Below are 27736 nucleotides of genomic sequence, written 5' to 3' on the forward strand. Positions count from 1 at the left end.
TGCCATTAAAGACGATTCTTACAGCCTTTAGTGAATGAATTTGTGAGTGATCCGAAATTCTGCAAAAACTAATTTCTAGCGAAGCCTTAATGTTTTTCTTCCTCTGGCCTGATTTCTCTCAGGATTGACGTTAAGTCGTGAATACTAGAGAAATGGCAGCAGGCTTGTTTGAATGCCGTCGAGTCGGTCGGGTTGTTAGTTCGGAGCTCTTCTGCTCTTCAGCCACTCAGATCCAGTGAAAAACAGTAAGATCACGTCGTCTCCAGGCTCGCAGTTTGACGATTCTGTTTTGGACTTTTTGAGGGTTTTTTTGGGTTGTTGTTTTTTTTTTCACATCGACTTTTTGCTGTGTTTCTGTTGTACATTTCTGCAACCAAAGACGTTGTAGACACCCAACTTTTAGCTCTTTGTTTGAGATGAACTGCTCTTCTCCACAGATGCTCACTCGTTGCGTGTCGCTGGATAAAACTGACTTTTTTGTTGTTGTTGTTGTTGTTGAGGGATTCTGATTGATTCAGAAAGATTACAACCAGGGTGTTAACGTGCACTCAATATTCCACATTATGACGACAGTTGGAGGTTTTGTGACAAAAAACGTAGGCTGTAACTGTTATATAAAATATTTGAGCACATTTTTAAAATGAACACGGATAATTTTTTAAACCTTTTTTTTTAATGCGTCCCTCAGTATACGTCATAGGAGCATCGGTGCATGTAAACAAGCTCATGAACTTTGACCTCAGCAGACATCCAGGAAGAGTCAAACATGACAGTTTTCAGACAGCTAATCTTTGTAAATAGCATTTCTTTCCTTCCACTTGCTCTTTTCACCATTTTATTTGTTTCTTCCTGTGTGTTTTCTTGATTTTTTTTTTTTTTTAAATGATTTGTAACCTGTCCAGAAAACACAGTGACGAGCAAGTTTTCAGATTCAGTGCACCATGAAGGAAATGTTCAGATAAATGATATTCCATGTATTAGCCATCACTTTTAATACAAAAACAACAATTTTGAAACTATGAAATGACCTTTTTGTTACAATACAGTGTTTATTTATTTTTATTTTTTTTTAACAGTGGAAATAATATTACAGGAAATCAGGATCCTCTTAATTTAATTGGAATTTGAAAGTACATTGCAATTATAGGAATATTAAGAGCATGAATAGTACACCGGGTTTGGAAGAAAAAAACCACCTCGCACTTATTTTAAGTCTACATCAATTTGTAAATGTTATTTTTTTTCAATTCTAATGTCGATTTGATGGCTTATTTCATAGTTTCAAAATGTTTTGCTGCTAAAACAGGATTTCCAAACAGGTGGTGAGACGTCTCATCTGGATTTTCAAAATGTCGCCTCTTTAAAAAAAGAATGTGGTTGATACTATAGTGCCCCAATTTGTTTGACATAAATAATAGTTTTACTAATATTAATTAAGAGTTTACTTTTATGTTACAATGGACAGTTTAAGTTGTTAAATTTCAAATTATTTCAGCTCAGAAATGTGATTTTGTAAAGTGACACTTCTGAACAGCAAATACTAAACACGTGATTGTTAAACACAGTATGAACCAAGTTTGTGTGAATCACACATTTAGAAAATTCACAGGGCGCCTCTCACTCCCTGCTTGTGAACAGTTTTCTTATTTATACAAGAACTCATTTTGTACAGTTTTGTTAGAGGAAAGAGGTTTTGATATTTGGTTTTTTTGCAAATGCCACTTGGCTACTTTTGTCTTCCTGTGCCAGAGTTGCTAAATTGTCTGTAACTTGTTTTTTTTTTTTTATTGATCGAGATAAGATTTTACTTCTTTGGTTTTCTCTTTAAATTTGAATATGTCCATTTTTGTTCTTTTTTTTTTAATAAAAGCCTTGTTTCAATGTTTCGGTGAACTCTGTTTATTATTATTATTGTTATAACTGTTAGACTTGAGGAGCATCATTTTCCCTTGTACAGACCACCAGTTCATTGCACGGCAACAACTACACACAACACAGACAACCATTCAAACTGGATTTAAAACTGGATTCAAACCTGCGACTCCACAGTGCCGTCACAGCTTCTGTACCCAGACTATAAAATCGGCTCTGTAAGCACAGACACACTGGAGCTGCTGTAAAGAAATGATTGAATATTCTATTAGAAAATCATAAAGGTCGCCATTTACCATAATTAACCCATGAAAGACTATGTTTCATGGGTCAGTTTAATTGTAATGTCAGAAGTAAAAGTACACAGAATAAATATTAGCATTCAATATCTTTTAATTTCTAATTCTTACTGTATGTTTCCCATCGTCAACGTTTTAACCTGAAATAAGATCCTATCACACCGGAAAGGCCACATTACATTCATGATATAAATTAAAACAGATCTCTAACTATGCTGCTGGACATCCACGTTCCCTTTGAGCTCCGTCGTAGTTTTGAGTAAAAGTCAGTTAAAATCCCAGAATTCAGGTTTTTCCTCCGAGACATTCAAACTCTACTCTTCTAGTTTGAAAATATCATATCACATTAAAAACACTGAACTCGTCCTATATGATGATATGCATTAAAAAAAAATCACAAGTATAAAAGTGTATCTACATACTTTTTGTCGAACAGGTGATTCAAACAAACTCGACCCTGCTGAGCTTGAAAGTGCAGATTTCCTGAATCTCCATTAGTGGCTCTGTGATAGACAAACGCATCGATGCAGCCAGCTCTTATCCACTCATGAGCCAGATGACTGGTTAAACACACTATGGGATGGCGAAGGGTCACAGTCGATCCCCTCACAGCAAGTCACAAACATCTAAACAGGGATGGCCAGAGTGCGGTGAAGGAGTAGAGTAACAGACAAAAACACCGCAGCAGGAGTTTATACGGACCGGATTACAGAACGGAACGCAAACGACCGACAGACTAATCAGAAACTGAATAGCCGAGATCATGTTGTTCTGGAGGGAGATGAACCCAAGCTGTTTGTGAGGAGGTCGAATCAGGAGTGGAACGGTTCGAGTAAAACGTTCAGACTCTTATCGGTTCGCTGGTCACAGTTCAAAAACATTTAAACAACTATCAGGAATAAAAAAAAAACTAAATACCTTCATGACATCGACTAGCTCTGTTTGGCTCTTTTATATGTATGTAAATGTGGATCGAACGGTAACTGTTTGCAGGCACAGTGCGACATGTTGGTTTAGGTTAGCGGCAACACTTCTAATACGATTAACCATTTAAGAGGACGTCACCTCGGCGTGACCCTGGACGGCGAGAGGAAGACGCGGGCGGGTGGAGAAAGAGCAGCTCCTTCTCTCCGCAGGATTTAAACAGACTTTCAGACACGATGAATCCACAACGGATGTATTCATGTTGTTTATCGCAAAGGACCTGCAGCCCTGTGCAGTCCGAAGGCGTTTGGTTCCTTATGTTTCGTGTTACGATTGTGTTGAAACAAAAGTTGTTGTTTTTTTTTTGCAAAATAAATGAAAATAATGTTTCACACACGCGGCCGCACTTTACCCAAAATGTACCGAACTGAACCGAAAACAGTGATACGACCCGAACTGTACATTTGTACGAACCGTTCCATCCCTACTTCACGCGGCGCAGCTGAGAAAAACATATTCGGTGTGTAGAGACGTTTTCAATCGTGACCTCCTCCCATGATCTGCAGCAGGAAGCTAAACAGGTAGATGATGTCCAGGTAGAGGCTCAGAGTGGCAAAGATGTACTCCTCCGGGCTTATGGCGTAGCGCTTGTTCCCCAAGAGCATCTGGGTGTCGAACGCTAGGAACTGTGGCGGTCAGAGACACAGAAGGACGAAATAAGGAGAGTAAATAAAAACAAAACAAAGAAATAACTCAGCTGGTGAAAGTTTAGTTGAAGTGTCTGATTCTTACCACAGTGAAGAGGATGGCTCCTATCACGGCATAGATGGCATGTAACCAGGGAACCTGAAAAAGCATGACCAAAACGGTTGAGAAGGATAGCGGGATGCTAATTTCAGTCAGATGGCACAGATCAAGGTTATCTGTGAGGTAAATCCTTCACACTTAAAAACAGCTGGCAGCACCTGAACCTGCTGATGTTGTTTAACTCACTAATGTCAGCTGATTTAGCGTCCTAACGTGCTAGAACGGGAGAACGAGGCGAGCTTACGTATCCGAAAGGGACGACGATGGAGAGGGTGAGGGAGCAGAGGAGCATGACCACGCACAGGGAGAAGAGGACGCCCTGGCACGACGTCACGTCAACCTGCAACAGGAGAGACGGAGAGGGAGGGACAAATGCTTCAAAGTCCTCCTGTTTTGACGCTTGACGTTGCAGCTGGAGGTCGTTCTTCTCACCTTGCTCTGGAAGCTGAAGATGGTGACGGACAGACACACCAGAGCTGTGATTCCCAGACACAGCGTCACCGACTTGGTGTTGTAGAAGCTGCGGGCGGTGCAAACGGGTGTGTTGGTGAAGCTGCGCTCTCTCTTCCATTACGGAAAAAAAAACTACAGATGCATAAACACGTCCTGATGGACATCTTACCTCGACACAAATCCCATCATGAAGGCCATGCTCAAAGTCTGCGAGGAGACGGCAAAACACGCCCAGTTAAAACTGAAGGCCGAGAACGCGCCGGCTTTATTTCATTGTAACGTGCTGCGTTTAATACTCACAAAGAGAACTAGCAGAACGACGTTCCAGGGAAACTGCCTCCTGTTTATGGAAGAAAGGGAAATCAGGTCGTCACAACAATTTATTACCAAAAGCATCATGAATATTTGTTTTTGTTTTCTTTTGGCAGAGAGAGTTCACCTCAGGTCTCCACAGCAGGACAGCGCAATGTAGGTGGCAAAAAACATGAGACTGAAAGGAGATGAAAGGACAACTTCATCCAAAATGTAAATAAATACGGTGACCGACGATGATGCCACGATGTGTTTTCACTTACTAAGATGCCATGTACAAGCCAGGATGGGTCTGAATGAAATACTTCACAGGAGCGCTGGAAGAAGCAAAACGTAAAGAATTCATACTCCCAAAAAAATTAAAAATAAATAAATACGGGAAACGAATGATGAGCCCAGAAGAAAGAAAACAAGAAGTTACCAGAACGTGAAGAGACTAACGATCGTCACGGTGACCAGCAGCTGCACCATGAGGATGGCGTAGACCTGCAGAACATACACGGTGTCAGAGGGAAGGAGGTGCGGTGTGGATTGGTTTTGTTTGGTTGATCTGTTTTCGGTACCTTCCTGATGAAAGTCCGCCGGATGACCTTGTCGTCCCAGGAGAACTGGGCCTGCATCTCCTCGAAGCCTGAACAAAGAGGATTAAAGTCAGGTTTCACTGTCACTGACTTCCTGTTTGAAGATTAACAATAAATAATTACAATTATCTAATTAAAATGATATTGAACAAAGAGTAACGATAGCAACAGAACATTTTTTGTTAAAAAAACCACAAAAAAAAACCTTTGTTGTCATTCTTAGTTTATTTATTAGTATCTATTAAACTAATGGTGTCTGTTTAAGGTCTGTGCAGGACTAGAAGTCAGTGTTACATTTTCTCACCTGTTGCTTCCTGATAGCTGGGAGGCTCATGGTCATCGCTCACCTGCTGGCATATAGTCACAGTTTTTGTGGGGTCAATGATGTTTTCAATCACCTTCATAAACACACTCCCACGCGAACATTATTATCATTATTATTGCCCTTTCACCTCTGCTTAAGCTGGAATTTTACAGTTCAGACATTTTTCTAAAACAGATTGGACGACAAAACAGCCTGAGGATTACGATGGCCTCGATATTTGCATAGCCTGTATTTATAAAACTAGTGTGTAGAAATAAGCAATGATATCAAAAACGCTAAAGCTTTGTCCTTTTTAAACTCAACAGTCATGTCTCTACGGTCAACGTCTCAAAGATATGACTCATCAGCTCAGTTCTGGAGAAAATATGCTCAGTTCAAATAACAAACTCAAGAAAATAACATTCAAATGGTATTCATCCAAAGAAACCGATGTTTTGTGTCGCTGTAAAGGTAACTTAAAAACATACCTTTCCCTTTTTCATGATTTTCCCTCTTTGCTCCTGTAAGTGTCCGATGATGATGATGAGGAGGAAGAGGTGGATGAGGAGGAGGATGAGGATTGGTCTGTAGTCCCTGGTAAGATGTTCTTCTGGTATGAAGCTGCTTTAAATACAAAATCTGAAAATATCTCGGTTCCTTTTGCTGAATGTGGTTCGTGTGTTTGTGAGCAAAGACACCGTTTGATGCGTCGTCCTTGTTGCTCCGAATTTATCGTCAGTGTGCGGATTACACCGAAGCTTTAGAGGCTTCCATGTGGTTAATCTCCCTCTAACCCTGATCCTGATCCCCCCCCACCACACACACACACCCCGTCCTCCCCCTGGTGCGGTCCTTATAGTACTGGCCAGCTAGTCCCAAAACACTGAGATGGAGCCGGATCGTACCACCGCGGCCGCTAAACAGGGGCGTCGTTTACGTGTCTGTCTGCAGGCAGAGAGCTTCTGAATGGCGTTCCAGGACAGTTAATCATCCTAGTGCTCACCAGAAAGGCCCTTACATATCTGAATTACATATACATTACATAACTATCTTAATCCACTCCAGGGTAAAAATCAGGGCCAGAGGCTGGGAGAAGATTTGATCAACAGCATCCTATAATAGATTTAATCATATTAATATCTTACACTGGCTTAATAAAAACATAACACCAACTATTAAGATCAACCAATCTGTCTGGGCTTTGTGTCATACACATCAGTCTTTTGGCATTTGCTATTTATATAAACGGAACAATCAAGTACGGCTTCAGACGAGAGGGGATGCAGACGTATTCGTAGCAAAGAGGTCAAGTAAACATATGACATCATTTCTTTAGGTAAGAGACTCCTTTGGTAACCGGCACACTAACGAGCATGACAGTAAGAACATTATGGAGCGAACACATGGAGATTTACCCGTAGAGCTTTGATCCGCTGCTACTCTGACTCATTTGCATTCACTCCCCTTTAACCTACAACTGTGAACGCAACGAACAGGAAACATGCGTGTAAACATTTCCTTGATATTTATTTTCATGATTTATTGATGTAATTTTAATGAATGCCAGAAGAATAGTGTAAAAAGGCTGCTAGGCGAGGTTGAAAGCCATGATAATATAATATCTGGCAGACACAAAGACCGGACTTTGGATTTCTTGCAACAAAACACGAGTCTGTGCAAAGAAAAACAATTTAGTTACCAATAAAAACATGTATAACTGTGTAAAATAAAAGCTCAGATGCGACCCGTAAAACATCTGGGATGGAAAAGCTATTCCTAAAACTGAAATAACAGATTTTTTAACAGCTTGAAGGCAGCTGAACCGATCTTAAATCAATCAAACACGGTTACTTCTCTTGGCCACTGGATGGCACCAAAGGACAAGATAATATTCCTGATGAGGCGGCCAACACGTACCATCACCCACAACACTATATGAGTCATATATGCCTTAAGATATACGTTGTTTTTGTACGTTTTCTTACATGATTATGTCATATATATATATATATATATATATATACACACACTTTTAATTACTCACAATGTTTGTCTGTGAAAAGGATGGTAATCATACAAGAGAAAATATACACTGGCTCAGAGGAAAGCCAGATTTACACACTAAACGTTGATTATAAAACAGCGACCACTACTATTTACTTACAAACAGCCCTGTTACACAAACATTATACAACAGCAGCTACAAACTGGCTGTCGTGAAAAACATGTCGGTGATTAGAGCATCGACCACCGACAGTTAACAGGAAGATCATCAAACTGACTTTATCATACGCTGCCGCCCAAAGAAAACTGGGGATTCAGCTTCTGTCAGCTTCGCTCCAAAGCTGTGGAACAAACTACCTGAAGGAGATCAGGGACGCTCAGTTCATACCTTTAAAAGAAAGATAAGAACATTTCTCTTTACTTCAGCCTTTAACTACCTACTCTTGAAGCTCTCTTGCACTTTGAACTACCGCGCCTTTAAAATGCATATTGCTTATTTTATATTTTAACTCCATTTGTTTAATTTTATCCTTTTTAATCTGTTTTCTCACGCATCTCACGTCTTCTCTATATTTTGAAATGTTCCTTTATATCCGTTTCTATGTGAAACACCATGTGATTTTCTTGCTGTAAAACACTGAGCTGCATTTCTTGTATGAAATGTGCTATAAAAATAAAGTTTATTATTATTATTATCGTCATTATTAGTGAAATTAGACCACCTGTGAGGTGACATCATAAACACACTTTTCTTACTCTTGTTTTTCTAATTTTAATGTATTTAACTAGTTCATTTTTAGGCCTTTAAAGGGGGAGCAGGTGAACTGCAGGAGGAGACAGAAAATCAACAAATCAACATAAACATGATACACAACATTTAAAAGCCGGAGACCGGAAGCTGCGTCACCTCTCAGCGACGTTTTCAGCCGTTCCTCGTTACCGTTAGCTGTTAGCTTCCTCGTTACCGTTAGCTCCCCGGTCTCTGATTGAGAAACAGTCCCGGTGCTTCGGTACCGGATCAGCTGCAGGTCCCGCCGTCGGTTGTTCATTCTGATCTTCTACGTTGTTGTTGTTGTTGTTGTTGTTGTTTTTTTGGCCTCTCAAAGAAATCCAAAAGTTGATTTAGCGTCGCGACCGTTGCGCCTGTTGGGGTTCACGTCCAGGTCACGTCACTCTACCTTTGACCCCGCAGGTCTGACCTTATACGTCATTTCCGGCTGAACTGAAAGTTTGGAATGTAAAATCCATTATTAAGCATTTTACTGACATTAAAACAAAATATCATTAGAAAATGATCGTAAACAACACAAATGAAATAAAACTTTATCGTATATATATATATATATATATATATACGATAAAGTTTTATTTATGTGTTTTTTATTTATGTGTTTTTAATGTCAGTAAAAAATATATATATATATATTTTAAATAGTTTATATTTACGGAAGCGCAGTGTCATCTACCGTAGCCTGAACTGGCTCAGAGGCCCACCCGTTGAAATTAGACTTTCAATGAACACAGAGGAAGTTTTAACCTTCGGCAGATGATTGTGAAAACAGCCCTCTAGTTTTAAACTCTGCAGATTGTGCACCGTGAAGCTCAAACTTTACTGGAGGAAGAAGAAGAAAAACATGTTTTTGAGAAGGGCTTACTAATCACATTAAAAGCCTAAAAAGTAAAAGTTCATTAAAGTCTCTTACATCCAATAGCCACATCTGCAGCGTTGTCAAGACGCCAGACCATAAATCTTCTGTTTAATATAGGTCTTCTGTTTATAACCAGAATACAGTAGGAAAGATACCGAGAGGCTAAAACGTGTTCCTGCAGTTATTGTCGTGTCCAGTAGGGGGCGTGTGAAGCCCTCAACATGAGCCGTAGAAAGGACTGGAACACTGGTTGTGTCAGAGCACCAACATGGGACTATGGTCTCCAGCAGAAAAGGACTTTCTGTACTTTTTTTTTTTTTTTTTAATTCTGACGCAGCCATGAAAATAAACGGGAAGCCAGTGGCTGATGCTCATTTTTCACATCTTGGCACCAATGGATAAACTGTACATGCTGTTGCTCATAAATGAATCACCTAATGTCGAGGCGATTTATTGTTTTTGTCCAGCTGCAGCTCAAAATAATGAGAAGCCACATATTCAGGCATAATAACCACTTGGAGACTCAAAATATAGACGTAAATCTGTGCTATTATGCAAAACCTTATGTATCTGTCTGATATTAGCAGTACTGAAGGTATCAGACTGTCCTGTCTGCGTCAGTCCATTTAAAAAAAACTAAAAAAAAACTAGGTCAGTGACGGAGTTCTTTGTGGAGACTTCTGAAGGGCAAAGTTGCTGTTTATGGAAATTGTTCCCAAACATTTCTGCTAATATAACTTTCCCAGACCTTCAAGTACCCTGTAGTGATAGCAGGGGTGAGAGCTGCTCCCTGTTCCGTCTGGTGCGCCGACTATACAAATCAGAGGATTTTCATACACTAGTCCCCATTCAACCTGGAATACAAATTGCCTTTCAGAGGCCTATTTGCATATATCATCAGACAGAATCCATCTGAGCCTACAACATCCCTCTCAGTCGACTTACCGTCCCCAGTCTATGAAAAGTCGCAAAAAAACATCTTGTATTTACTGAAGTACGACAGTCTTGAAAATTACATTTACTTACTAATCACGCTCTCGAAAAAAAAAATCAAGTGATGTTTTCTTGTTAGGAATAAAGCCCCCTTAATGGCTCTCAGGCCTCAAGTGTGATTGGCTGATGGCCTCTGTTGCTAGGCTACGGCTCCACGGTATGCCTCGGCATCACATCGAGGAAAAAAACGATAAAGGATGTGCCCGTGGAAAAGCGCTGTATACCCATATTTAATCATGGTTTCTCTGTGGTGCGATCGTAAAACATTTACAAAATATTCACAAGCCGATTCTGTCAGTTGACAATACATTTATTTCAATTATATATCTTCAAATAAAAAGTTTATACTCAGAGCATATGGTTCAAATGCTGCTTTCTCTTTGCAGTCTGTAGAGCAATCTATTATGTGTGACGTCATACAATAATTTCAGTTCTATAACTTCATTTACATATCCAAGAATCTGCAAACTAACAAGGGTACGAACCAAGAATAATGCTTATGTACAAAATTTACAACCTTAACATAGAACCCATCAGACGTGGTCGAAAAGGACCAATAATTTGTCCCTGATTTCCGTATACAAATACAATGCAACGTATTCTCATTTCTTAAAAATGTCATACATTTCAATCACAAATGGGTGATTTTCGTAAAGATTTCCCGACATGTTAACATGTTGTGAAAATAGCTTATGTCATTTCAACAGGGCGAACACAAACTGTCCTCCTAACGGTGTGTGTTAGACATTGCTATTGCTATATAATATATTGATTTAAGAGGTTTTCTGAATCCACTGAAAAGTGCCTTTACACTTGCATCAAGAATGTACAGTAAGAAATCATTATTGGTGAAGGTTCCTTTGTCTCTGGACGAGAGCGTGCGCTTCATTCTTCTTGGCTCTGTGAGCCGGGACAGGAGAACGAAGTCTGGAGAGGAACAGCAGGCTCTCTCTTCTTTTTGGTCTTCACAACAAAAAACTCGGTCTCTGACGAACGCCAGAAGGGAGAGGTGGTGGTGTTTGACTGAAAAACTCAAGGAAGAACACAGTCTATGTTTTTAATAGTGTTTTTTTTGTTTGTTTTTTTGTCAGCAGTCCATCTGGAAGCAACTGGAGGAGAGATCAGTTTGAAGTTCAACGGGCCTCCACCTCCTGCTGTGCCGTCGTTCTTCGCTCCTATTTTCTCTTCTCTCTCTCTCGCGGCGTCAGACTCGGCACAGCTCCCACAACAACTGTCCACCATGCAGAGGCCAGTGGACTGAATGGAGCAAGCCAGGCTTGCACGGGGAGCGGGGAGGTTCCCGAAAGCCGACACCTCACGAAGCTGCGACGTGTCTGAGCTCAGGGGTCGATGCGAAAAGCTAAAAGCTTGTCGGAGTGATGGTTGTTGAGGGTGCGCAGGTCCGGCAGGCGGAGCAGCAGCTTTGGGAAGAGTGTGCTGTCGTCCGGGCGGCGGCTGGTGATGAGAGAGCGCAGCGCTTTTATTAGGTTCTCCTGCAGCTGCTCTACTTCTCCCACTGCGACGATGCCAGAGCGATCTGGAAACAGGCGGGAGAAATCGGGGTTAGACACGAGACCAACGCGTCTGCGTCTGCGTCTGCGTATACGTTCTGTGCGTCCAAGCGTCCGAGTCTTACCTGCAGACACCAGCACGACGGCCATGAAAAGCGCCATCTCGTCCGGCTCCAGGCCCAAAGACCCGAGCTTCTCGCTGAAATCAAACATGGCGTCCAGGAGGGAGCCCATGCCGAGAGCTCTCAGCGATGCCAGCGAGTACGTCTGCCTGTTGAGGAAGGTGACCGTCCTCTCCTTGGCGTCAAACAGTGAGCAGAACCTCACCATGAGAACCTGCAAGAACAAAACCGAGTCAGCAACAGAAAGGACTCAATAAAAAAAAAAAAAAAAAAAAAAAAAAACAGAAAGGAAATAAATGAATAAAAAGTTCTCGGCAGCTGTTTGAATGGACGTACCTGGAAGGTGCCAGATTTGAGCAGCATGACCTGATCGTGCTGGCTGAGAGTCTGGAAGCCCGGGATGCTTTTTGCAAACTCCACCACTTCTTTGACGGCGGGGGTGAAGCACTGGGAGAAGGACTCCCACACTTCCTGGCTGGAGCGACTGGCCGGAGCCACAGGACACGAGTTGAGTGGACACGCCTGCAGGAAGCAGACACGGAGAGGAAGAGAGGCATTATGGTATTTATATTGACAGGAATTTAATTGACTTATAAAGATGTTAAAAGAGGAAAAAGAGACTCACCAGCACTTTGGCACCTCCGTTCAGCTTCCAGGGGCAGGGACTTTGGTTGTGGGAATCCCGGGTTGCGAAACTGTTCTGATTGGCTGCGTAGGAGTGAGATGACAGTTTGCCGGTGACGGGGCACTGGTTCCGGTTGGAGGAGAATGTGTACTTGGCGTTGTCAACGTTCGTGTTAGCGGGGCACTCGTTGTTGCCGGCTGCGACGGGGAAGTTTGCGTGGACCTGGTAGCTCGTCATCAGGTTGGCCTGCTCCACCTGAACCGCGTGCTGCGTCTGGGTCGTGGCGTGCGACAGCGCCGGCTCCGGCGCCGAGCTGCTCTGGAAAGAGGAAGTGCTGAGGTTGCTGTTGGCGGCGGTCCTCTTGAGCGGTTTCTTGTCGACGTGGTAAGACTGCAATATGGAGCCGGCTCCTTCGCTCAGCTGGTTCTGGGGACTGCAGGGGGCTTCGGCGGGAGGCGACACCTCCATCTCCATGGAGGCCGACTCGTTGAGGCTGTTCATGTAGCTCTGCATCTCGTCCAGCAGCCTCTGCTTCTCCCGCTTGGGAATACGTCCGAAACGCACAGCTGAGGAGGACAGCAAGCAGAGGAGAGCGTCCCGTTAGCATTTACTGACACTTTGATTCATACATTGAACAACCTGAAACGGTCCTTGTTCTCACATGTTTCCTACATCCAAGCTGCGTGGATTACTAATCCCGAGATCTCAGACTGTTCTGCCTCCATCACAGCTGTTACACCACCAGACGGACACTAAAGCCTTCATCTCATCCTCCTCTTCAGCCTTTACAATCCCCTCTTGTTCAATTCTGCACCTCCACTGACAGTCCTATTTATAGCACGCTGTATGCTACCCCCCCACACACACACACACACACCCCCAACACCCCACCACTCTCTATCCTTCTCTATCTGCCTTTTAATTGAGCTCTCACTCTCTTTTTTCTGTGGAAGTAGGTCACTGGGTCACCGGCACTGAGCATGATGTCATTAGCGAAGGGACCGAGTGTGTGACCGGGCGGAGAGGTCAATGACAAGAGAGGCAGGTGAGAGAGGAGGAAGGTGGGAAATAAATTGGATCATCAGAAGTTAAGTGGGTAGCAGGTATCATGTCGTCGAGTTAAAGACTTTGAAAACGTAGGAGTAGTTGAAAACCACCAATCATCCCCAAAAGGATTATTTTTTATCTAATTTGTGGGCATTTTTCAGAAAATAAAAAGATGGCTTCCTGATGTCAATCCCATGAATCCGCAGATGGTTTTTCACCCCCCCCCCCCCCCCCCCCCCCCCACAATCTGGCTTTTTTTTTTTGGGGTCAACTAAAAATGTTTGCTCCAGAAAAAAAAAATAACATGATTTATTATCACCTAGTTTAGCTGCATCCCGAGAGATTGAACTCCTGCGGGCGGAGGGATGCAGAAGTGCAGGTTAGCTGCCTTAATATTATTTAAAATTAAAAGCCGAGCAAATCCAGGTTTTCATGATTAACAGGACTAAATAACATTATGTGTCAAATGACGGTTGGGAAAGTGTCGGGAGAAGTTGTACATCACGGTGAACCGCGAGGGGTGATCAACAACTCTGTGCCCTCATTTCCAAAAATAAACTATTTCTTTCACAGTTTCTACGTGACTGATGACTACTGGGAGTCTCAAGCTCCTCTGGCCATAAATCAGACAGCAGTGCAAGGAGCGAGGAGGAGGAGGGAGTGGGGGAGGGGGAGAGGGGGAGAGGGCAGAGGGGAGCTAAAGACAAAAGGAAGAGGAGGATGAAAAGAAGATGAAGATGAGGCAAGTCTGGACCCGTTTAAGAACAGAAGGATCGTTCTTTTGTCAAAAGCTACAACGGGAATTAATTTGGACTTTTAAAGAAAAACACATCCGAGGAAGCTTTCTGTGTAAATATATCAATAAAACAATCTCCTCTGCACTGCTACACAGAAATAAAACAACAAAAACAAAACAACAACTTCACTTTTGGTTTCCATGTGAGTAAATATGGTGTCTCACCATCTCTGGACATGCCCACGGAGAGGCACTTCTTAAACCGGCAGTGCTGGCACCGGTTCCGGTTCATGCGCATGATGTGACAGTTCTCGTTCTTCACGCACATCTTGTAGTGGATGTTCTGCTGAATGCTGCGTCTGAAGAAACCCTGCAGAAGACACAGGAAGAACGGAGATACATGAAGGATGGTGCTTTTGTGGCGACGTGCGAGAACACTTCCCTGAGTCATAAAAAAAAAAAAAAAGAAATAAAAAATAAAAAAAAAAGCAAGGCCGTGACACGGCGGGCGTGTTTTTGTCTGGTCTCACCTTGCAGCCCTCGCAGGCGTGAACGCCGTAATGGAACCCGGATGCGATGTCGCCGCACACCTTGCACAACAGCACCATGCCTCCGGTCTCTGCGGAAGAAGCACACGTCCATTATCAGACACTGAAATCCAATCGCAACGTCCAGGCAGGTGCACAAGGAGGGGAACAGGACGCAGCAGGTACTTACTGGTGAATGTGCCGGTGAAACCGCAAGGCCTCTTGGCCACCGTGGGATGGCTGTAGGTCGCCGATGACACCGTCGTAAACTGGGCCACTGGGGCGCTGTTTACTTCGGGGAACTGAAAGACCATTTTCGGGGAAGGTGTTCCTCCCCCGAGTTCCCCTCTCTGCTTCAGGGATCCAATCTCCTGATAGGAGCCACTCTCCGGGGACGACGGCTGCGAGTGGGAGGAGGGCGACTGGGTCTGGTACCCGCTGGAGGGGCTGCCAGGACTCGGACTGGCGCTGCCGGATGATCCGGCGTACAGGATAACACCACCTGGAGGAACAAGAAGATCGGGGGGTGAACTCTCACTTCAGTGACCTTCGTCTGGGTCTTTGTTTAAAATAGGCGAGAGTGTGAGTGTTGAGCAAACACACAGAAAGACAAAGCCTGACCGTGTTGGGACAACAAACGTCCGACATGGTGAAGAATTTAGAAAAGATTTAGCCAGACCAACAACATTTTTGACCTGGATATTTGAGGTTTCCCGGTTTCTAACCTGACAATCAAGATAAATAAATAAAACATAAAAAAAAAAAAGGCCGAGTCATGCTAAATCTTTAAAAAAAAATTTACTTTTTAAACCAGCCTGCTGACATCCTGGAAGTGTTTTTGGTAAATAAATGAAGCTATTTGTGATAACCTTGATCTCTCGGTTGCTGTATCATATCACATTGTTATTGGAAACAAAACACCATAAAATAGATAACATCATATCGTACTATGACAGTGATTCACTTCACAATGAGTGACAGACAGGCCGTGACCAGATGTCACATTACGTCGGAAATGCCCCATTACCCCTAATCCCTCTTCCCCCCTCCCCCCGCCCACCCACCCGCCCCCTCTTCTTGTTTTCAGGCAATGTTCCTCCCGCGAGATGAAAGACTGCCCCTCACGTGCAGCCTGAGCCAGCCAGCTCCCTGCCTGCATTTCAGTACAAGTCGTTTTTCTACTCTCCTTCCTCCTGCCCCCCTCCCTTCTTCTCTATTCTCCTCCCCTCCTGCCGCCTCCGCCTCTTCCCTTCCCTCCCTTCCCTCCCTCCCTCCGCTTTGGCTGTGGGCCTGCAAACCCATCTATCCGCCAGCCACCTGACCAGGAGCTCACATGGACTCTTGACACAGTTCCCGCCCGGCTCACAAGGCTGCTTTGCGCAGTCCCGTGTAGACAACAGCAGCAGTGCCATAACAAGCGCTGGGGCAGATCACGTTTGGAATAGAGATGGCTTTAATGCCGTGACTACAGACGGCTGCTATAGGGTGATGCATTCCTCAGACTCAGTAGAAAACTATGCAGAGGGTAACAGTCACGTTGCTGCTCGTCACCGGTTTCACACTGAACATTTTTCTCAGTCCGGGTAATGTATTTGGTGTAATTAGGTGAATGGGAGGAGGGCGAAGTTACTGGAATCTGTGGTATCCTGGGAATAAAACTAAGACATGACAACCAAATCTTTGCTACTGCAGATATTCATGATTTTAAAAACATGAATATATATATATATATATATATATATATATATATGTGTGTGTGTGTGTGTGTGCTTAGTTTGGCATCCTCGCCTTTATTCCACACATTTTACAAGTACACCTATTAATTTGCTGTGAGTTCACTGTGTCAGCTATCTGAATTCCTTCAGACCTGCCAACTGTCACATTTCCAATGTGCAGAAATGGCTTCACAGTCTTCATTCAGAATCTGCACCACATCCTCATGATCGCATGTCACGGTGTTACTGTCACGCAAAGATCGGCATCGTTATTCAGGTCTGTGGCACAAATCTAAATTTTGTTCTATTCTGACTCAAAAAATAAATAAAATAAAAAGACAAAAAAAAAGGTCAGCTGCTATCTGAGGTTGTAACAATATCCTTGAATTGTCTACAACTGTCATTATGCCCACATTTCCTCTCAAGGACCTTGAATCACCAGAGAAAAGTCTCCCTCTCTCTCCTTCAGAAAACACGTGCTCGGTTTCTGTTTAGCTCTAAGTGCCTCCTTAATGCCGCTGCTCACACGTGTCGACACTGGATGCAAGGTGGTTGGTTGGTGTGTGTGTGTGTGTGTGTGTGTGTGTGTGTGTGTGTGTGTGTGTGTGTGTGTGTGTGTGTGTGTGTGTGTGTGTGTGTGTGTGTGTGTGTGCAGACGGGGCTGTAACTTCACCCTACACACACATTTTTACAGTTTCCTGTGTGTTGTTGTTGTTGTTGTTGTCGTTCTAGGAAAGATAAAGCTTTCTGGACATGTGTGTCACCTGCACGAGACCCACGCCCACACTCTGTTTCCACCACCACCCCCCCCCCCACCCCCCCGGCTGGTGTAAAAAACAACATTCCCCTAATCTGATGCTCCATAACTAATTCCTGGAAACTGACGGGACTGCTTGCTTGAGAATATCATCCCTGCTGTACTCAGGCACAGGCTGCAGCATGTGACCTGTGCCGCTACGGGACATACAGAATAAACAATACGCTGCGCCACCCCTCCTCTCCGACTGCCCCCTCTCATGCCGTCCCGCCCCTCCGGCCGTGCACGTATGACATACAAACTACAGGCTCGTGTCATGTCTGATGGGGGAAACACCCCTGCTTTAACAAATCTGTCCTTTCTCATGTGGACATTTACAACTGCGTGGCCGGTAAGCCTCGCTCCACGTGAAAGCGCTGGCCTCGTGCCATGTTTCTATTTGTGAAGCATTTGTCAGGGAGGATGGACCTTCAAAGGAAACAGCTTGACCTTTTGTTTTGAGGGAGTTTACGTGTCGATTTTTTTTTTTCCTGGGTTCGGTCATACTAGAAAGAAAGCAGGTTAAACTGGATCCCAGGGGAGAAACTCTACCTATCTGGGCTGTTGGCCGTGTGATCGTCTGTCGAGCAGACGGGACTCCGGTTTCAGGACCGGCGTCACGGCTGAACATTCGGCTCATTGTTCCTGCTGGTACCATGTAACACCCGTGACACATTTATCTACTTCAACGTACTGCGTGTTTGTTTTACATCTGATTTAAATATACTTTTACATTCATTTTTTTTTTTTTTTTTTTTTTTATCATCAGAGAAGATAAGAGTTTGTTAATATTCATGTATCTAGGTCATAAGTCCGGCTTTCTGAACACTTACACGTTGAATTCGGAGGAGTCATCGACAGTTGCAACAGTTTTTTGTGAGTCATAGTAAGAGTCACGCTCATCTTTCTTTGCACGTCAATGTCTTCATCCATTAAACTGCTAAAAAAAAACCTGAACGCAGCGTGGGAGGAAAAAAAGACGGACATTCACGAGGCCGAATGCATGAATTATGTGACATGATTAAAACTCTATGACTTGGGTTGATACCAGTCACTACTACTCAATAGAGTATTTTAAATAACTATGTGAAAGAAAGGTTATAAAACAATCTAGAGAAAATGCAAATGTGCCACATCATTTATTCCTCAAATAGACTGTATGTCCTGTATGTACGTTATAAAACCAGAATGATAAGAATCGACAGCTTCAGCCATGTTTCATTGATTTGCCCTCTTCTCTTCTCTTCTCAATGACAAAGTGGACCAACGAGGAAGTTTTGTTTTATATCCACAGTTCAGAGTCTGTATGATCACAGCTTCATTCTGGCATTCATAATGTTGTTGGTGCAGTATTGAGCTAAAATAAAAAAAAATACAAATAGTGGTGTGGGCTGGTTCTCCATGTCACCTCGAAAAACCAGGCTGAATTCAGCCAAATGTGTGTCAGTATGTCCTGTCAGACACGGGACCTCCCGCAGTACAGAGTGGGCTGCTGTACGCACTAATGAACATTATAAAAAGTTATAGTGACCCGGATGAGAGGAAAGTGCTGCTAAACTTCTGTGACCCACTGACCAACCTATCCGGGAATAAAGAGGAATCCCCGTGCGGGCCGGGCGCGAGCAGAGCGCGCGCGACAGAGAGGAAGGGCCGGAAGGAGGAGGAGAGAGGGAGGGGGGAGGAGGGGGGAGGAGGGAGGGGAGACTTGGAATCATGCGCGGCACGTGGATACCGAGGCTGTACAACACGTGCTGTGAGCTCGAGGCAGGGTAGGGCTGCGTATTAAAAAAAAAAAAAAAAAATCAGGCGCATGATCCGCAGCATCACGAAGGTTTCTACCCAGAGTGCACTGGGCGGGGAGCATGTGAAATGAGACAGTTATAAAAGATGTTCAAGGACTTTATAAAGTCCGACGTCAAACCGCGTCCCTATTTGTTCGTCGAGTTATTTGATTGTTATTACTAGTGGTGACGTCATTGCGCTTTATAACATTTTTAAGTCGTCCTGTAAGCCATTTAATCGCCGTCTGTCTGCCTTTATTTCAGTGCTGCGCTCCTATTCAGGTCAATGACACTGCTGCTCCGGAAATTCACATTAATACAGTCTTTCATATCCGCCGAGATCTAATCTGAGTGGGTTAAAAGTCGGTTGCTCGATCCGCCGGTCTCCTGAGTGAAGATGATCTGCTCATCCAGGTGGACGTTCAGCCCGAGCAGACATCCCAACCATCACCGAGGAGCGAGCAGAAAACACACCAACATGGTGCTCCTTTCAACCCAGTGGGAGTGACTGGACCTACAACCTGAAACACGTGTTTTATGAGGGGCGGTGTGTGTGTGTGTGTGTGTGTGGGGGGGGGGGGGGGGCAGCCATACTTCAGCCCTAAAAAACCCCATTATAAGTAGTAAATTAATCACACGATGCAACAACACCTTACTACCTCCAATAAAAGGTGGGAATAAGTAAGTAAATGAAAGCAACGAGGAGCGTGAGGTTCGTCCTTTTCTGACAACAGCTGATCTGTGCGGGACTGCAGGTACCGAGGGGGACTTCAGGTCGCTCTTCACGTGAGATTGTTTACATGGAGTCGGAAGTCCGCCGCAGAGACCGAGGACTTCCCCTCCCATCCCTCTCCGAGCAGCTCGGCTCACTCACTCCGAAATAAATTAAAAAGAAATCCTCCACCGTCTGCAGCTCCGGAGCACCTGGCAAGGCGCCATATGTCACACAGCTGAATTGCAATTAAAAGTTTTTTGTTTTTTTTTAAAGTGGCCGATAAAGTATTGTCAGTGTTCAACACCAACATGCAGGTAAACTAGTGCCAATAGAAATCAGCTATTCTGTATAAATCGGGTGAATTGGACGCGAAGTTCAATGCAGTTGAATGAAGCCGCTCATACAGCAGGTCAGAAACAATTAAACATCAATTAAAAATATGGAGAGAAGCCACAAAACAAATGACCAGGCAGGCTCTCCAGCAATCATATTTAATGTGATATATATAACAAAGTGTGGTGGCATCTGTTCCCTTCTTTCAACATAACTTGCTCCATTGGCTGGAAACAAAAAGCATATATAATATAATATATATAATATAATATATATATATATATATATAATAGAGGACAAAGCTGACTTACCACCAGGACTGTTCTCCATGTTCCTCTGGAGGTTGCTCTGCGGGTCCGTGCTGTGTGGTTGCGGGCGTTGTAATGTCTGAGTGTCGCTGCTGGTCACCGGAGTTTCGTTATGACAGCTGAGAGAGTCATGAACACATAACGCGTATCCAGCAGCTCAGAGCAGAAAGAGTGCGAAGAAAAGTCGGTCAGCGAAGAGAAAACACAACCAAAATATTCAAGAAATGTTTTGGCTTTTGTTTTGTTTGTTTTTTTAAAAGAGGAGGAAATAAGATGATCAATCTTCTTGATCCAGGTAATTTCCCGAGGCGGCTGCTCGGCTCGCTGTCTGCACACCTTGTGATGCCCGACTGAAGGAGGAGATCAGTGTATAGGACTCCTGCTGAATGACTGACGTCCTGAAGCGTTCAGCTGCTTGCCATGTACAGTCACCATCAAAACACGACCGGAGTGGAAGTAGTTGAAACACTCCCCCACTCATCAATAAGCAACACGCGTCCTAAAATAACCAGCACGTTTTCAGGTGCCTGAGAAATGTGACCATTTTTTTCCTCCGCTCTCTTTTTGTGTGTCGCTCCGACGTTTGTTTGTTGATGTGTAGCTCTCTCTCTCTCTCTCTCTCTCTCTCTCTCTCTCTCTAGCTCTCTCTCTCTCTCTCTCTCTCTCTCTCTCTCTCTCTCTCTCTCTCTAGCTCTCTCTCTCTAGCTCTCTCTCTCCCTCTCTCTCTCTCTCTCTCTAGCTCTCTCTCTCCTCTCTCTCTCTAGCTCTCTCTCTCTCTCTCTCTCTCTCTCTAGCTCTCTCTCTCTCTCTCTCTCTCTAGCTCTCTCTCTCTCTCTCTCTCTCTCTCTAGCTCTCTCTCTCTCTCTCTCTAGCTCTCTCTCTCTCTCTCTCTCTCTCTAGCTCTCGCTCTCTCTCTCTCTCTCTAGCTCTCTCTCTCTCTCTCTCTCTCTCTCTCTCTCTACCTCTCTCTCTCTCTCTCTCTCCTCCTCTCTACTCTCTCTCTCTCGTCTCTCTCTCTCTCTCTCTCTCTCTCTCTCACTCTCTCTCTCTCTCTCTCTCTAGCTCTCTCTCTCTAGCTCTCTCTCTCTCTCTCTCTCTCTCTCTCTCAGTGTCACGCTCTCTGAAAACATTTCCCCCCCCTCCCTTTCCCCCCCCTCCTTCCTCCTCCTCCTCCTCCTCCTCCTCCTCCCCTCAACGCCCCCACTGTTTCTTTTTTTTTTTTTTTTTACTCCTTCTCACTTTCTGATTGGCCGAGAGCCGCGCGTGGAGACGGCACATTGGGCTAGTTCGACATTGGAATTCTGGTTAAAGCTCGACAGCATGTGCGCAATGGCATGTGAGCTCGCGCTGTCCTACTGACACACATTTTATGCTAATGAGCTGCCTGGGCTCGGCGATAAGCGGGAGAAACGAGGAAGAGAAGATAGGAGGAAGCGAGAGGTCTCACTCCCGCGCCGTTTTTCCTCAACTTTTCTGCAGTTACGTTAGGTAACGGCAAATACTAACCGGTACCCGCCAATACACAGGAACGCTATTTCTGCACGTTATTCTTTAGTGAACTTTTACTTTCTCACGAGCTGCAGAGTCGTAATGCCGAGTTCAGAAACACCACCAGGCATTGTTAATGATTTGGTAAAGTGGAAGGTCTATGGTTTACAAAAACAATACATCTTCATCTTATTAGTCAGGCTCACCAACAAAGATACACGATTTGAAGTCTATTGTTGTCATCAGTGTTTTACAATTGGTCTGAAATTTACAAGGTGAATTCATCTCTTAATATTTGTACTGTATTATCATTGTTTTCACAATTATATCGTTGTAATTTTGGATTTAAGGTAGTTACACAAAAATAAGGTATTTAAATGCAGACAGATGAATGTCAACGTTGATCAAATAAAGTATGAGCTGATAAAAACGATTTAATTCCCGTCAAAGGTTGATCTTCAGTGTCATTACTGGGTGTTAGTCTTCACACAGAGTAATGCATCTTCTGTTATTGCAGCTTTGGTCCACGTAAAATGTAGAAAAATCACACTGTCCTGACAAATCTGCTCAAACTGGGCTGATAAAAAAACCCATTATATTTATAACTCTCCAGAAATGACGTCACAGCGTGGCTGCATTATTCAAGCAGAGGTGTATCACGGGGTGGGGTTGGGGGGGGTGGGGGGGGGGACAGGTGGGTGAAGCACGTCAGAACACCTGTAGGTATACTCTATTCTGGGCTCATCAGCAAAACACCTGCAGCTACGATTCAAATGAGCCCCAACACATCCTGGAGGTGTTTGAATATTCCACATATATCATTATAACAACTGGTCGTCAATTACAAGCACGTGTTTTTGTCACGTTAAATGTAAAATATAATCTAGTAATACCAGCTATAGTTTTGACTTACTATCCTCAATAGACATCGGTGTGTGAGGCGTTTCTTCTCGTCAGGTAAGTAAACAGATGTTAATGCTACTTTCAGACATGTATATGTACTTTAAAGGTACCTAATTGTATAACTTCACTGACTGTTAACATGTTATAATAGCTTTTTGTTGATAGACAAATTAGAATAACTGTGACTAGCTGTTTATTGCTCGTCATCCAGCCAGGTACTGAACATTTATAGCACTTATAGCTATAGCATAAGATAAGTAGACTAACTTTTACAAATAAGATTAGTAGACTAACTTTTAAATCTTAACGAATTAACCATCACCTAAGATAAGCAAGGAAAAAAAAGAGAGATGGAGCTTTCCTTGGGAGAAAACTTTTGCATTACAGCAATAAATCGAAGAGAAAGTGGGAGGTGGGAACATAAAGAGGATAAAATACCTATAGAAAATATATTTATTGTAATGTAGCTCAAACAATATCTGAAATTTTAAATATGCTGTAAATGTGTATATATTTATATTAATTGAGCATATAGAGAGGATAATTTGGCCTTAGTGTGCTTCAACTTAAATGTAAATTTAGTTTTCAATGAAAGGAGTTGTTTAATAAAAAAACTTCAATCACTTTATTGGGCTTTAATGTTGTTTTTAAATTGTATTTTAGATGCACTCTCCACACTTAACAGTACTGGACAAAGTCTCCCAATTAATAGATGAGGAGAAAGAAAGCATGGTGGTTTGGAGGTGAAGTGTGGTTCCGGCCTGTCCATGTGCCTCCTCGGCTCAACGCAAAACTACATGTGCAGAGCGCGCGGGCCAAAAAAAGAGTCCATCGCGTGCATTCTCCAGCCGGAAACAGGGCGCGAGTCTCTTGATGAACAGGTCGGCCGTCTTCGCGGGAATAGACGATCTTCGGCCGAACGAGCTGGCACGTTTGTGAAGGGCGGGGCTCACCGTGACTCCCTCCGCCCCTCCTCCTCCCCGTCACGTTCCCTTTCTCTCGCCGCAGATTGTGTTTGCTAACAGCCGAGGCATCGCAGGAGATTGGCTGCGACACACTGAATGTAGGTCAGGAGCTTCTCGCTCAAACACGAGCGTCGTAAAATAGCTCAAATGTTCCTAAAACCTCCGTGTCCTCACAGAAGGCGCCCGAAGGAGGGAGAATTAAATTTAGGTCACGTAACTCGTCCTCGTGGGGCTGAGTGGGATGTGTTTATTCACAACCTCCTTCTCCTGCTCTGAATAGGTGAGCTGAATCACTCCCAGATCCTCCGCTGCAGCTCAACTTGTAGGGAACGAGGCCATGAGGTCACATAGTGGGATATCACATTCATCACCTGCTCGTTGGACGTCACTGTCATCTGATAGATAGATAGATAGATCGATAGATAGATAGATAGATAGATAGATAGAGATATAGATAGATAGAGATATAGATAGATAGATAGATATAGATAGATAGATAGATAGATAGATAGATAGATAGATAGATAGATAGATAGATAGATCGATAGATAGATAGATAGATAGATAGATAGATAGATAGATAGATAGATCGATAGATAGATAGATAGATAGATAGATAGATAGATAGATAGATCGATCGATAGATAGATAGATAGATAGATAGATAGATAGATAGATAGATAGATAATAAATAGATAGATAGATAGATAGATAGATAGATAGATAGATAGATAGATAGATAGATAGATCGATAGATAGATAGATAGATAGATAGATAGATAGATAGATAGATAGATAGATAGATAGATAGATAGATAGATAGATAGATCGATCGATAGATAGATAGATAGATAGATAGATAGATAGATAGATAGATAGATAATAAATAGATAGATAGATAGATAGATAGATAGATAATAGATAGATAGAGATATAGATAGATAGATAGATAGATCGATCGATAGATAGATAGATAGATAGATAGATAGATAGATAGATAGATAGATAGATAGAGAGAGAGAGATATAGATAGATAGATAGATAGATAGATAGATAGAGAGAGAGAGATATAGATAGATAGATAGATAGATAGATAGATAGATAGATAGATAGATAGAGAGATAGATAGATAGATAGATAATAAATAGATAGATAGATAGATAGATAATAAATAGATAGATAGATAGATAGATAGATAGATAGATAGATAGATAGATAGATAGATAGATAGATAATAAATAGATAGATAGATAGATAGATAGATAGATAAATAGATAGATAGATAGATAGATAGATAGATAGATAGATAGATAGATAATAAATAGATAGATAGATAGATAGATAGATAGATAGATAGATAGATAGATAGATAGATAGATAGAATAACAATACAAAATAAAGGCATATCTGCAGAACAAGACACTAAATATGGAATAAAAATATGAACAATTATAATAACAAAAAAAAGTGGTGTGCAAAATAGCAGTAAATAATGTAAAGAAAATAAGTAGCCTATAATAAAACAGTCTGGACAGGTGACAGGTTGCCACCTGGGTGTTCTCGCGTCACAGGTGAGCTGTCCTATACGGGGAAAGGTAAGGTTGATTTCCTGAAATGTCCTCGGTGACCGGAGGGGGTGGATGAAGTGTCCACGAGGGACAGCAGCTGGTTCGGTGACGTCCTGCTCCTTATCGACTCAAAAGTCCCCGGGCTTTGACCAATCATAGTCTTGGCCTTGTGAATGAGTTTATTGATCCTGCTGGCATTCCTGGAAGCTCCTCCAGCAGACGCCTGCACAGTAATCGGTCCAGTAACAGTTCTCATCCTCCTAAAGTGGACCACTGCCTCCTTAGTCTTGTTTATTTTTAGGCTCAGATGTTTTGCAATCTAAATAAGTAAGCAGGTTTTTTTTTTGCTTGTGTATACTATTTACTTACTTGTGTATTTGTATTTACATTTTATGTAAACTAACTTCAACTCTACAATATTGTAGTTTATACTCACCTGTATTCATTTCCTAGCTGTAAATACAAGTTGATTTCAGATTTTACTGAAAAGAAAAGAAAAAGACAGATGACGTTTGAGATTAAACAACCCAGCAGCGATGTATACGTTTCACTTAAAAAGTATATTTCCTGTTATCGTTCTTGTTTTATTAACTAATTATTCTTTAAAAAACACAGTGCAACACATGTTTAAATATAAGCTTCAGCTTCAAATACGTATTAGTTAATAAAATAAAGGTAATCTCAGACTTCACGTCAACCTTTACTTTAGTATTTGAGGTCACAATCATCATTAATAACGTAATTTTTCGCAGCTCATGAAACAAGACCCCTTTTTTTTCCAGCCACAACTTCACATCATCAAAATAATGAGATTCTGGTCAAAGTTTATATTGAAGGACAAAAGAAAAATAGATTAATCTCACATCTACTGAGGAAAATAAAAATCAGTTTTCTTAAGATGATCCGTAATACAACCCTAATGTCCAATATCTGAATTAATAATGAATGAATACATTTTTGAAAATAAATTTCTCTTTAAGCTGCAACATCCGCCTCCAGTAGTTCTGATAAGTAATTCAACACTGCCTCCTGCTGGTCTGAATAACATGTGCAGCTAATTTGTGTTGGATGACAGACGTGTCTGTTCCCGGACAAATAATCAGGTCACGTGAACACGAAGTTATTCAGGGCATTTATTCAGACTTTTTTTTTTTTTTTTTAAGTATTTAATTGTAAGCTGTAATAAATATATGTCACACATGAGAAAGCTGAAACTTTAAAAAAAAAATTTTTTAACCTTGTTTTTTTTTTATCATAAATTAAATTAATCTGCGTGTTTGTTTTCAGATATTTAGGGTGCAATAATGACAGAAAGAAGACGTCCACTCATTATAATTCCTCTCTCAGACCTGCAGTCTGAAAACTTTTTGTCACCGGTTGTTCCCCTCAAGGTGGCAGTGCCAGCATAGATATGAGAGGTGTGTTTCAGGCTTTCAGGTTCAGCAGTTTGTCTTTGCTATTTCACCAAGTTTTCTTCTCAAAAGTTTTAAATTGAATGCTTTGCAGGCCTTCAAATCATCCGCCGTCTCCACGGTAAACACAGGCTGGGTGATGATGTATATTTATGTATCGTCAGGCTTATAGGAAGGGCTAAATTTGGCACACGGTACATTAGCATTGGAGCTCTAATTAGATTATAGAGAAGGCCATAAAATAAAAAGCAGGAGAGCACGCGAGCAAGTTAACTCTCTTTTTAGAGTATGTACACATCGTACTGAGGCGGCTGTGAAAACACTTCGGGACCGACTGCATGTACGAGCTTTCTGAGTGGTGTGGCTTCGTTTTTACTGCTCCAGGTGACACCTGGGAAAATGAGTACAGCTGCGCCCGAAGCTGCCATCCATCACTGACTGATTCCTCTCTGCAGCTTTGACAGTTACAGTCTCTGAAAGTGACGTCTCGTTGTCACATTTTAAGCTGAAATGTAACAAGCAGGACTCGTTTCCTGCACCGGCTTTACTACATTCACCTTCTGAGTTTTGACACCGTAGACATGCTGCTGTGTTGATGGCTACAGATTCTTAATATCTGTGCACATCCTGGGATGAATTTAACCATCCCTATGTCAGAATACAGGGATAACCAGCCCGATTAAAACTAAATGCACCGTTAAGGGACAGGGTCAGAAAAATAATCACGAAATAAACACCATCGATAATGACATTCATGATGATTTACATTAAAAGATATTAAAAGTGCAGTGATGACAATAGAAAACAGTTCAGAGCATAGACTGTATACAGTTCTGAAAAATGAGGCAGATGCCAAAGTCCCTTCAGCTGCAATACCACCGAGTGCCACTAGAGGTTGGCTCCAAAAAGGCTCCGGCTCCATAGACTCCCATTCAACTTCTCTCATAATTTATTAAAAGTTATCTCGGGGTTGTTAGCTAAAGTCA

At 42.6% G+C, this 27736-nt stretch overlaps 2 protein-coding genes across 3 annotated transcripts; both read right to left on the reverse strand.

The window, feature by feature from the left end:
• Positions 1-1796: 1796 nt before the first annotated feature.
• Positions 1797-6351, reverse strand: faim2b (Fas apoptotic inhibitory molecule 2b). 2 transcript variants are annotated; one of them, XM_069155494.1, is made up of 12 exons: positions 6041-6351; positions 5553-5595; positions 5231-5298; positions 5089-5153; positions 4931-4984; positions 4795-4845; positions 4656-4695; positions 4525-4562; positions 4335-4422; positions 4147-4242; positions 3888-3941; positions 1797-3781 (listed from the first exon to the last, which is right to left on the reverse strand). In XM_069155494.1, exons 1-12 carry the CDS (start codon positions 6053-6055, stop codon positions 3632-3634), a joined length of 762 nt encoding a protein of 253 aa, XP_069011595.1. In that variant the 5' UTR covers positions 6056-6351; the 3' UTR covers positions 1797-3631. The 2 variants fall into 2 exon arrangements, with proteins under 2 accessions (XP_069011595.1, XP_069011585.1); XM_069155484.1 differs by having other exon boundaries at positions 5553-5598.
• Positions 6352-10487: 4136 nt separating this feature from the next.
• On the reverse strand, positions 10488-21132 carry LOC138201914 (nuclear receptor subfamily 1 group D member 1-like). Its single transcript, XM_069155507.1, has 8 exons — positions 20418-21132; positions 14957-15268; positions 14770-14858; positions 14465-14609; positions 12457-13022; positions 12168-12353; positions 11835-12045; positions 10488-11735 (listed from the first exon to the last, which is right to left on the reverse strand). The coding sequence occupies exons 1-8, from the start codon at positions 20434-20436 to the stop codon at positions 11539-11541; spliced, it is 1725 nt and encodes a 574-aa protein (XP_069011608.1). The 5' UTR covers positions 20437-21132; the 3' UTR covers positions 10488-11538.
• Between the last annotated feature and the right edge of the window lie 6604 nt (positions 21133-27736).

This window comes from Embiotoca jacksoni, unplaced genomic scaffold (genome assembly GCF_022577435.1).
Source record: "Embiotoca jacksoni isolate LCO1_2020_lvr unplaced genomic scaffold, fEmbJac1.0.p SCAF_1, whole genome shotgun sequence".
Classification (NCBI taxonomy): domain Eukaryota; kingdom Metazoa; phylum Chordata; class Actinopteri; family Embiotocidae; genus Embiotoca; species Embiotoca jacksoni.

Coding starts and splice junctions, on each gene's coding strand:
- LOC138201914 (XM_069155507.1), bottom strand. Junction 14,859..14,956: donor TTTCACCGGCACATTCACCA/GTAAGTACCTGC, acceptor CTTCTTCCGCAG/AGACCGGAGGCATGGTGCTG. Junction 14,610..14,769: donor ACGCCTGCGAGGGCTGCAAG/GTGAGACCAGAC, acceptor TGTCTTCTGCAG/GGTTTCTTCAGACGCAGCAT.
- faim2b (XM_069155484.1), bottom strand. Junction 4,985..5,088: donor GTTAGTCTCTTCACGTTCTG/GTAACTTCTTGT, acceptor TGCTTCTTCCAG/CGCTCCTGTGAAGTATTTCA. Junction 3,782..3,887: donor GAGCCATCCTCTTCACTGTG/GTAAGAATCAGA, acceptor TGACCGCCACAG/TTCCTAGCGTTCGACACCCA.